This window comes from Eucyclogobius newberryi, unplaced genomic scaffold (assembly GCF_026437365.1).
Source record: "Eucyclogobius newberryi isolate DKJ021-1_F unplaced genomic scaffold, fEucNew1.0.hap1 SCAF_22, whole genome shotgun sequence".
NCBI classification, from domain to species: Eukaryota; Metazoa; Chordata; class Actinopteri; order Gobiiformes; family Gobiidae; genus Eucyclogobius; species Eucyclogobius newberryi.
In genome coordinates, this window is record NW_027315857.1 from 26,216,391 (window position 1) to 26,228,812 (window position 12,422).

Sequence of the window (12,422 nt, forward strand, 5' to 3'; positions counted from 1 at the left end):
AAGTCTGGCAATAATTTAGCGCTTGGATACCAACCGCCATAAAACACCGAAGAAGAAGAAGAAGAAGAAGAAGAAGAAGAAGAAGAAGAAGAAGAAGAAGAAGAAGAAGAAGAAGGAGGAGAAGGAGGAGAAGGAGAAGGAGAAGGAGAAGGAGAAGAAGGAGAAGGAGAAGGAGAAGGAGAAGGAGAAGGAGAAGGAGAAGGGGACTCTTAAGGCCATCTAAACTGTAAAGTATAAAGTCTAAAAAATAAAGTAGGTGGCGGTAAATGCCCCTTGGCCGCCATTAAAACAACAACAACAACAACAGATCGGACTTGTTTATTCTATACTCGACGTGTCAAGCACTGCTCATTCCCTCATGGCAAACCTGGACTGGGACGTGCACCTGGCACTGCCCAACTGCAACGCACAAAACAGAGCGCTGATAGAAGAGCTTCAAAATAAAAACAAGCAACTGATGGAAGTGGAGGAGAAACTCAGGAAGAACAAAGATGTGAAGCAGATGCAGACCGCAGACCTCAAGTTCCTCAAACAAACGCTGGAAAGCGCTGAGGCTTTTTACCGAGCCGTGGCGAGAGAGGAGGAATCGGAGAAGCACCTGACGGCACTGGCGGAGCGAGAGGCCGGGCGACTGGCGCAGGAGTCCTCCAAGTTGACCTCGAAATGCATAAGGAGCTGAAGGCGCACGAGGACAACTTCAACTGTCTCAAGGACGAGTTAAGCACCTGCAGGAATACTCTGGAGAGGACAAAATGGGAAGTGGATGCCGCTAAGCCCCGCATATCTCGACTGAAGAAAGAGATCTGTGACAATGATACAAAACTGACAACAGTCAGAGCCCGAAACAAAGGCCTGGAGGAGAAGCTCAAAAGAGTGACTGAGACAGCTCTGAGTGAAGAGGAAAAGGCGGCTCAGATGGAGCGCTTTCTTCAGGAGGAGGAGGAGACAATCGCAGAGTTGGAAAAGCATCTGCAAAAATACACGCAAGAGTTGTTCAATAGCAATAACAAGCTGCAGAGTCTGAAGGGTGAAGAGAAAAAGGCTCACTCCCAAATCAGCAGGAGCAAGAGCACCATTCTCAAGCTGGAAAATGAGCAAAGGAACGTTGAAAGGGCTCTACTGTCACAGCAGATAACCATAAACCAACAGGAAGCTGAAATCAACGCCCTCACTGCCAAACTGGAGCGGCTGCAGGGGACAAGGGACGCAGAGGAGAAGGAAACGTACGACAGGAAGATCTTAGAGCTGACGGTGGCTCTGGAGGAGAAGAGGAAACAAGCGGCTTCGCAGAGCAGCATGCTGAAGAAAGTCGAGGAGGACATCTGCAGTTTTAGAAAGAAACTGGACAGATGTGAAACCCAGAGGAGCAATCTGGAGGAGAAAGTGGAAGAGCTCGAGCTGCTGTGCAAGACCAACCAGAAGGAGCTCAATCTGTGTCGGTCGCAGAAGCCGCAAAACAAGATGGAGCACAATATCCTCAAAATGGAGGTGAAGCGTAAGCGCGATCTGTTGTACGATAAGAGTAACAGTGTGAAGTCTCTGGAGACACAGCGACTGGAGTTTCAGAGAGTGATGAAGGTGCAAGAGGAAACGATCCGCTTTAACAAAGAGGTGCAGGCCCAAGAGCTCAAGTTCATCGAGCAGGAGAGGCTCGAGCTGAGCGTAAAGTTGAATGAGAAGTTGTTAAAGGTCGACTTGACGATGAAACGCTTTGATGTTTTGACCATTTCCATGACGGGTCCCGAGGGGGAGGAGCCTGAAGTTTACTACGTCATACGGGCTGCCCAAGAAAAGGAAGATCTGAAGCGCAACAGAAACAGCCTGGACGCTAAAATACATAAAATTGAACGAGACAATCATGCACTAGAGAACACTATTTATATTTTCAACTGTTCCAACTCGTTATTTCGTGAGTCCTTGAATAGAGACAAAGAATCCATCCCCGAGTTCTCGGAAAAGACAAAGCTAGAGGAGCAGCTGAAGGAGGCAGAGGCCACACTGACGCTGAAGAAGATGCAAGTGCAGGGGCTGGAGCAGGATTTAGAGGACATGAACAGCACCTTTGAGAATCTGCTGCAGGAAGAAAGTCTCGAGAAAGAAAAGGTTGAGGGCAAGACGGCGCTCGTCGCTAAAATCAAAAAAGAAGTGGCGTCTCAGCAAGAAAAGATTGACAGAGCTGCAAAAGAGTGCTCAAAGTTGATAAGAGACATCCGCTCAGCTAAACAAAGCAAGGGTGAGACGTTTGAAGAGAAGGACATAAGGCTCAAAGAACTAAAGGAATTCCACCGAAACATTGACAAGATGCTGGTTGAAGCCATGCAGAAACACCCCGAGCTCAGAGCAGCGCTGACAATGACCTTTGATCAGGCAAACCTGTCTTTGCCTTCTCTGGCCTCCACTCCCTCCAGCGGCAGCAGCAGGACCAAATCCGGCGTGGCCCATAGCTCTGTATCACTGCCGTCCCCCTCGGGCAGCCGCGCTAGGTCCTCGAATTCCCAGTTGCCCACTGTGAACACGGTAGAGCTGGGCCTCAATCTACCCGTCGTGTCCCGTACACCCTTTGCCTACGGCAGCCTGAGCTCGTGCAGTGGCAGCAGAAAGAAACGATAGAGTCAAGACTGTATTATTTAAAACAGTCATTTCTAAAGTACAAAATAGAAGTACAAGATGTTCACTCAAAACTCAAACAGGTCGCCTCCACCTCGCATATTCCACCTGGTTCCTACAAAAAAAAAAAAACGTACAAACTTATTGCCTTAGCTAAACCAAGTAGCATCGCTTCAAAGAAAGGAGCAAAGGAAAAAACACCCTTTACTTATTTCTTTGGAGTAATTCATCTTTCATCCATCCATCTTCCACTTATCCAGGGCCGGGTCACGGGGGCAGCAGTCTAAGCAGGGATTCCCAGACTTCCTCTCCCCAGACACTTCACCCAACTCCTCCGGGGGGATCCCGAGGCGTTTCCAGGCCAGCCGAGAGACATCCAGCCGAGAGCCATCCGGCCGAGAGACATCCAGCCGAGAGACAACCAGCGAGTCCTGAGTCTTCCCCGGGACCGCTTCCCGGTGGGATATGCCCGAAACACCTCCCCAGGGTGGCGCCCAGGAGGCAACCGGAACAGATGCCCGAGCCACCTCAGCTGGAGGAGCAGCAGCTCACACACACCCCTTGAACAGAGGGACCATCACCCCGGTCTGCCAGTCCAGAGGCACTGTCCCCAACCGCCACCTGATGTGAGATGGGACCGCCAGAGACGTGTCAGTCAAGACAGTCCTACAACGGAGCCCTGCCACTGAGGAGTTTGACAACAACCTCAGTGACTTCAGCTTGGGTGATGGACAAGTCAGCCTCTGAGTCCCCGATCTCTTCTTCCTCTTCAGAAGACGTGACTGAGGGATTAAGGAGATCCTCAAAGTCCTTCCACTGTCCGACGACATCCACAGTCGAGGTCAGAGGTCAGCAGGCCTCCACCCGCACCATAAATGGTGTTGGTGAAGCACTGCTTCCTCCTCCTGAGGCGCCGGACGGTTTGCCAGAATTTCTTTCAGGCCGACCTGATACTGATACTTGTCAACGGCCACAGGAGTCCTACCAGCCAAAGAGGCCTGTCATGCCTCCTTTTTCCGCCTGACGACATTACCTTACTTCCAATAATTTTAATCTTACATTTGATAAAGTTGTGTATTGGTTGTGTACATTTCACCATTCTCCTGTTCTTCTTTTGAAAACATTCACTTACACTTAACTGATAAGTTCAAATGTACAGTACAATAATAAAGTTTTTAGACTTGGTCCAGGGCAAAAATGGGTTGTTGGTAGAACATTTTATTGATCAAAAAGATTTGGTTTGTTTGAATGATGGGCAAGGGACCCAATATAATGTGAAAAACGTGCAACGAGATAGCGGGCTTTAGCAGTTGGGAAGTTCTTAATAGTTTGTCATTTGGAAGCGATCACTGCATTGAAAGCTTCTAGCCTGGTCATACTGTGCTGACTAAAAAAAAAAAAAAAACACAAATTCAAAAGCCATTTTTCAAACTGTCAGTGTTTTATGCCACAATTCACAGGAACTTGCTTCTGTGATTCGGTGCATCCTACGACGATGAACAATAATAAAAGCATTAGAATAATAATCTTATATAGAATAAGGCACGAATAAAAGAAAAACAGAAAGAAAAACAATGATGATCAACCATGAATAATTTGATATGGGCAACAATACAACAGTTTGACAGCTAAACATTTAAACACACATTCTTCAGTATTTTGTGTGCAATTCAAATATTTGAGTAAATATATATTTTAGACAGCGCTAAATCCCACCGCGTCGTTCAAACTGGACCAGACGTGTTTCAGGAAGTGCCAACTCCACTGGACAAAGTGAAGTATTACTGTGATGTCATCCGAGAGCCTGCAGCGCATTGAGTCATGTGACTGATCACATGGCTTGTTGTCGTGGGAACCTGACTTAAAGCTTGATGATGTCAGAGTCAAAGCGTACTTATGAGGCCTGCAGAGGGGTATTATGTCTTCCGTGAGTCTGGTGGAAGAAGAAGAACTGAAGAATGTGTCTAAAGGATAAAGTCTGGCGGTGATGTAACTCTTGGATACCAGCCGCCAGAAAACACCATAGAAGAAGGTTTCCGTTGATCTCCTGTCCACACTCAATCCAGTAGGTGGTGGTAAATGCACCTTTTCAGTTGGCCGCCAACTGCCATTACAAGTAACACAACAACAACATCACACACAGAGCCCACGACCGAACCACGCTCATTTTGAAGAGTCAAATATGGCTTTGTTTCACAGAGAAAGATGAGCACCACCTTTGCCTCCTCCAGCCGGCCCAGAGCCGTGAAGAACAGAGAAGAGAAGAGCCGCCGGACCAGACTCAAAGCCACTATGGAAACATTATGTACGATCGCCGTGTGGTCAGAGGAAACACCTACGCCCGGCACCTCATGTCCAAAAGCACTCAAGCCGAGTTGGATGAGATACAGAGGCAGGAGGAGCAGAAGAGGAAAGCTGCGGCACGAAGAAGAACTCGGGAACAGGTCCGAGTGAGAACTCCAGAGCCTGTGCAGGGCCGGCAGCACATCGAGGTCCAAACGGAGCTGTACCTGGAGGAGCTGAGCTACATCGTGATGACCAGTGATTGTCACTGCCAGACGGACACCTTCCTGGACAAACCGGACCCTCCTCTGTTCATCCCAGCCAAATCTGGTATGGACGCAGCCACTCAGATCCAGGACGGAGAGCTGTTTGACTTTGACCGGGAGGTGCAGGGCATCCTGGAGGTGATGGTGGGGAAAGTGATGGAGCAGTCGCTGTGTGAGGTGATGGAGGAGGAGGAGCTGGCTTGTCTGCTAGCTCAGCAGAGGGCATTTGAGGAGAGACGAAACGCAGAGCTGGTCGAGGTCCAGAGACTGCGGGAACAGGAGAGGAGGCACATGGAGGAGAAGGAGCGGAGGATTGTCCAGCAGAAGGAAGTCTTGAAGAAAGAGAAGGAAATAGCAGAGAAGGTTGCAGCTCGAGCATTCACGCGGCAATACCTGGCCAACCTCGTCCCATCCGTCTTCACGTCGCTGCGATGTCATGGATTCTTCGTCGACACAGTTCAAACTGACGTTGAAACTAATTTCATGCCATGGCTGATGAACGAGGTCCTCTCCACTTTGGACAAAAGATTTGCTGCACGCTCTGCACTGGATGATTTCATACAACTGACCTGTACTGAACGATTGAATGCATCTGACCTGAACTGGATGATTTAATAACCACCCCGACACCTGACCACACCCCTGACACATGACCACACCCCTGACACATGACCACACCCCTGACACATGACCACACCCCTAAAACCAGATTAAAGGTGGACTGCTGATGGAAATGAGCGCTTTATCTACAATCTGGTGTTGAACATCTTTGTTTTTTACCAGCTCAATGTCTCTGTACATTGTCCCTTCAAATAAAGACTGAACTAAAACAGAGACAGAGTGAATTGACAGGTCCATATTCACCTGCCGTGAATGACACATAGACATGAGTGTCGTTTGCATAATTGCGATGGGACACACCACTGTTTTGTATTAGCTGTCCCAATGGCAGCATGAACAGATTGAACAGAAGGGGTCCAAGGATTGACCCTTGGGGCACCCCACAGGTCAATGCCATGCTCTCAGAGTCACCAATCTCAACAAAGTATTTCCTGTTTTTAAGGTACGACTTCAACCAATTTAAGGTCATACCAGTGATGCCCTCCCAGTCCTCTGACCTCTGTAGAAGTATCCTGTGATCGACCGTGTCAAATTCAGCACTGAGGTCCAAAGACTAAAGCAGGCCTTACCATCATCAGTGCTCAGACGGATGTCATTTGTCACCTTAATGAGAGCCGTCTCAGAGCTGTGATGTCATCTAAAACCGGACTGGAAGTCATCAAAGGAGTCACTTATCAGGAGGAACTGAATAAGCTGTTGATAAATGACTTTCTCAAAGACTTTTCCCAGGAAAGGCAAGTTTGAAATAGGTTAATGGTTGTTTAGTGTTGTGGGATCGAGGCTGCTCTTTAGCCGCGGCTTAATAAACTCAGTTTTCAAGGCTGTTGGGAATGTTTTGGATTTAAGTGACATGTTGACTATTTCAGTAAGTGGAGTCAACAAACTACTCAGCACGGACTTTAAAAGTCTAGTGGGCAACATGTCAAGGCAGCAGGTAGAAGAACTCTCGCAAGTAGAGGGCTGATGATGGTCTCATGGACACTTTCTTCAGTCACAGGTACAAACTGAGGCAGCTCCACGTGTTTAACTGGCTGTTGAATTGCTATTTGTATTGTGGGATTGAAGGTGTTCTTAATGTTCTGCATCGACCACAATGACATTTGAAATAAACACCCCAAAAAACAACCTGTGGGTAATTATTTCATCTCTGAAGACAGCACAGACTCTGTCCCCCTTTTTGTTTTGTCGTGTTTCGGATTCAAACTCAAAGTTGGGTGAGGCAGATTCAATTAGAACTACATTTCCTGTGTTTTTGCCATGTTTCAGTTCAAAACATAAAATCGAGATTATAAGAAGAAATGAAATGATTAACTAGATAATGTACAATGGCTGAAGCTATTGTTAGTGTCTGCATTCTTGCGTAAAAGTACTACATGTGTGTAGTAAAGACTTTATTCTTGTTAGGCTCGAGCCATGGAATGGAATGTTCATTCCATGGAATCCTGGAGTCTATTGTTCTTCTCCTGGTTTCTTATTCCTATTATTCCTATTTTTCATGTTCAGACCGGGGCATTTCTCACCCTGAACATGGGGTCATAGTTCACACATGGGGTCATAGGTCACACATGGGGTCATAGGTCACACATGGGGTCATGGGTCACACATGGGGTCATAGGTCACACATGGGGTCATAGGTCACACATGGGGTCATGGGTCACACATGGGGTCATAGGTCACACATGGGGTCATGGGTCACACATGGGGTCATAGGTCACACATGGGGTCATAGGTCACACATGGGGACATAGGTCACACATGGGGTCATAGGTCACACATGGGGTCATAGGTCACACATGGGGTCATAGACGCCTAAACTCCAATAAAATGGAGCTTGCGGATCCACACGGCCGTGTGGTTTGTTTAAGCTGAAGTTGTGTCGTGTAGTTTAGTTAGTTTATTTATTTATTTATTGTGGTTTGGTCAAAAACAAAACAAAAGGTGCTCAACATTCAAGCACAAAACTAAATTCGAGACATTAATGTTTTTTGACCAAGTGCAGCAGAAGCCAAGGCTTATTGTGCCGACCTGTCACTCAAACGCTCAACATTGATGGAAATTTTATAGTTCACAAGACACAGTTCATCAACAAAAACAACACTACATAATACTGGACACTACATCACACTGGACACTACATCACACTGGACAGTACATAATACTGGACAGTACATCACACTGGACAGTAAATAATACTGGACACTACATCACACTGGACACTACATCACACTGGACAGTACATAATACTGGACACTACATAACACTGGACAGTACATCACACTGGACACTACATAATACTGGACAGTACATCACACTGGACACTACATAATACTGGACACTACATCACACTGGACACTACATCACACTGGACAGTACATAATACTGGACACTACATAACACTGGACACTACATCACACTGGACACTACATAATACTGGACACTACATCACACTGGACACTACATCACACTGGACAGTACATAATACTGGACACTACATAACACTGGACACTACATCACACTGGACACTACATAATACTGGACACTACATCACACTGGACACTACATCACACTGGACACTACATAATACTGGACACTACATAACACTGGACAGTACATAATACTGGACACTACATAACACTGGACAGTACATCACACTGGACACTACATAATACTGGACACTACATCACACTGGACAGTACATAATACTGGACACTACATAACACTGGACAGTACATCACACTGGACACTACATCACACTGGACACTACATAACACTGGACACTACATCACACTGGACACTACATAATACTGGACACTACATCACACTGGACAGTACATAATACTGGACACTACATAACACTGGACAGTACATCACACTGGACACTACATCACACTGGACACTACATAACACTGGACACTACATCACACTGGACACTACATAACACTGGACACTACATCACACTGGACACTACATAATACTGGACACTACATCACACTGGACAATACATAATACTGGACACTACATCACACTGGACACTACATCACACTGGACACTACATAATACTGGACACTACATAACACTGGACAGTACATAATACTGGACACTACATAACACTGGACAGTACATCACACTGGACACTACATAATACTGGACACTACATCACACTGGACAGTACATAATACTGGACACTACATAACACTGGACAGTACATCACACTGGACACTACATCACACTGGACACTACATAACACTGGACACTACATCACACTGGACACTACATAATACTGGACACTACATCACACTGGACAGTACATAACACTGGACACTACATAACACTGGACAGTACATCACACTGGACACTACATCACACTGGACACTACATAACACTGGACACTACATCACACTGGACACTACATAACACTGGACACTACATCACACTGGACACTACATAATACTGGACACTACATCACACTGGACACTACATCACACTGGACACTACATAATACTGGACACTACATCACACTGGACACTACATCACACTGGACACTACATAATACTGGACACTACATCACACTGGACACTACATAACACTGGACACTACATCACACTGGACACTACATAATACTGGACAGTACATAATACTGGACACTACATCACAAGTTTCCTTCACAAACATTCAAGGTTTTAGAACAAAGCTGCATTTTTATTCTGTTAAATATTTTTCTATGATTGTTTCCTTAAAGATCCTTTTAAACAGAAATAAAGAAATGGCATTTTTTAATTCATCGCAACAATTGTTCCATAATTTAACTCCTTTACTTGACAAACAATGACCCTCGGCGTGGTTCTCACATAAGCTCTGTCACACACACGCACAATGACCCTCGGCGTGGTTCTCACATAAGCTCTGTCACACACACGCACAATGACCCTCGGCGTGGTTCTCACATAAGCTCTGTCACACACACACGCACAATGACCCTCGGCGTGGTTCTCACATAAGCTCTGTCACACACACACGCACAATGACCCTCGGCGTGGTTCTCACATAAGCTCTGTCACACACACGCACAATGACCCTCGGCGTGGTTCTCACATAAGCTCTGTCACACACACGCACAATGACCCTCGGCGTGGTTCTCACATAAGCTCTGTCACACACACACGCACAATGACCCTCGGCGTGGTTCTCACATAAGCTCTGTCACACACACGCACAATGACCCTCGGCGTGGTTCTCACATAAGCTCTGTCAAATATACACGTTCCCCTTAAATTATATTTACTTTCCCTCTGGGTAAACTTTATCCTCAATGATGTAGGGACTTGATTACATTTAACTAAATACATCAATTTAGCAGAAACAGGTTTTACCAAATCATAACATTTTAAAAGCTTAGATTGAATGAACAGAGTGACTCGGCGAGTTATAAGATGCAGGATTGATCCGTCTAATGGCCTTTTTTTGTAGAATGAAAATTGGTTTGGTTCTAGTTTTGTTTGTGTTTCCCCAGATCTTAATACCATATGTTAAATATGTTAAATATGTTAAATATGGAGTAATGAGAGAACAGTAAAGTAAATATAAGGCATTTTTGTTCAAAATATACTGCAATTTGTACAAAATTGCAATAGTTTTTGACACTTTTTTCAGTACATTTTGTATGTGTGTTTTCCATAAAATTTTGCAATCTATGATCACTCCAAGAAACTTAATGTGATTGACTCTTTCAATTTCACAACTATTTATTTTGATTTTGATATAATTATCTACATGTTTGTTACTGAATACCATACATTTTGTTTTATTTAAGTTCAATGATAATTTATTTAATGCAAACCAGTTGTTTCGTTTATGCAGTTCTCTCTCCATCACCTTCTGTGGTATCGTCTGTAGTAAACTGTGGTATCGTCTGTAGTAAACTGTGGTATCATCTGTAGTAAACTGTGGTATCGTCTCTGTGGTATCGTCTGTAGTAAACTGTGGTATCGTCTCTGTGGTATCGTCTGTAGTAAACTGTGGTATCGTCTGCAGTAAACTGTGGTATCGTCTGCAGTAAACTGTTGTATCGTCTGTAGTAAACTGTGGTATCGTCTGTAGTAAACTGTGGTATCGTCTGTAGTAAACTGTGGTATCGTCTGTAGTAAACTGTGGTATCGTCTGCAGTAAACTGTGGTATCGTCTGCAGTAAACTGTTGTATCGTCTGTAGTAAACTGTGGTATCGTCTGTAGTAAACTGTGGTATCGTCTGTAGTAAACTGTGGTATCGTCAGTAGTAAACTGTTGTATCGTCTGTAGTAAACTGTGGTATCGTCTGTAGTAAACTGTGGTATCGTCTGTAGTAAACTGTGGTATCGTCTGTAGTAAACTGTGGTATCGTCTGTAGTAAACTGTGGTATCGTCTGTAGTAAACTGTGGTATCGTCTGTAGTAAACTGTGGTATCGTCTGTAGTAAACTGTGGTATCGTCTGTAGTAAACTGTGGTATCGTCTGTAGTAAACTGTGGTATCGTCCGTAGTAAACTGTGGTATCGTCTGTAGTAAACTGTGGTATCGTCTGTAGTAAACTGTGGTATCGTCTGTAGTAAACTGTGGTATCGTCTGTAGTAAACTGTGGTATCGTCTGTAGTAAACTGTGGTATCGTCTGTAGTAAACTGTGGTATCGTCTGTAGTAAACTGTGGTATCGTCTGTAGTAAACTGTGGTATCGTCTGTAGTAAACTGTGGTATCGTCTGTAGTAAACTGTGGTATCGTCTGTAGTAAACTGTGGTGTCGTCTGTAGTAAACTGTGGTATCGTCTGTAGTAAACTGTGGTATCGTCTGTAGTAAACTGTGGTATCGTCTGTAGTAAACTGTGGTATCGTCTGTAGTAAACTGTGGTATCGTCTGTAGTAAACTGTGGTATCGTCTGCAGTAAACTGTGGTATCGTCTGCAGTAAACTGTGGTGTCGTCTGTAGTAAACTGTGGTATCGTCTGTAGTAAACTGTGGTATCGTCTGCAGTAAACTGTGGTGTCGTCTGTAGTAAACTGTGGTATCGTCTGTAGTAAACTGTGGTATCGTCTGCAGTAAACTGTGGTATCGTCTGTAGTAAACTGTGGTATCGTCTGCAGTAAACTGTGGTATCGTCTGTAGTAAACTGTGGTATCGTCTGTAGTAAACTGTGGTATCGTCTGCAGTAAACTGTGGTATCGTCTGTGGTAAACTGTGGTATCGTCTGTAGTAAACTGTGGTATCGTCTGTAGTAAACTGTGGTATCGTCTGTAGTAAACTGTGGTGTCGTCTGTAGTAAACTGGTATCGTCTGTAGTAAACTGTGGTATCGTCTGTAGTAAACTGTGGTATCGTCTGTAGTAAACTGTGGTATCGTCTTTAGTAAACTGTGGTGTCGTCTGTAGTAAACTGTGGTGTCGTCTGTAGTAAACTGTGGTATCGTCTGTAGTAAACTGTGGTATCGTCTGTAGTAAACTGTGGTATCGTCTGTAGTAAACTGTGGTATCGTCTGTAGTAAACTGTGGTATCGTCTGTAGTAAACTGTGGTATCGTCTGTAGTAAACTGTGGTATCGTCTGTAGTAAACTGTGGTATCGTCTGTAGTAAACTGTGGTATCGTCTGCAGTAAACTGTGGTATCGTCTCTGTGGTATCGTCT

General features: G+C 44.9%; 1 protein-coding gene and 1 pseudogene across 1 annotated transcript; both read left to right on the plus strand.

The window, feature by feature from the left end:
* Positions 1 to 661: 661 nt before the first annotated feature.
* LOC140371569 (coiled-coil domain-containing protein 39-like) lies at positions 662 to 2,610 on the plus strand. The gene has a single exon (XM_072458738.1). The coding sequence runs from the start codon at positions 664 to 666 to the stop codon at positions 2,608 to 2,610; it is 1,947 nt and encodes a 648-aa protein (XP_072314839.1). The 5' UTR covers positions 662 to 663.
* Positions 2,611 to 4,812: 2,202 nt separating this feature from the next.
* Positions 4,813 to 5,786, plus strand: LOC140371570 (radial spoke head protein 3 homolog B pseudogene; annotated as a pseudogene).
* The last annotated feature ends 6,636 nt before the right edge of the window (positions 5,787 to 12,422 follow it).

Excerpts from the sequence above, each read along its gene's own strand:
- LOC140371569 (XM_072458738.1), top strand. The coding sequence starts at position 664 with ATGCATAAGGAGCTGAAGGCGCACGAGGACAACTTCAACTGTCTCAAG.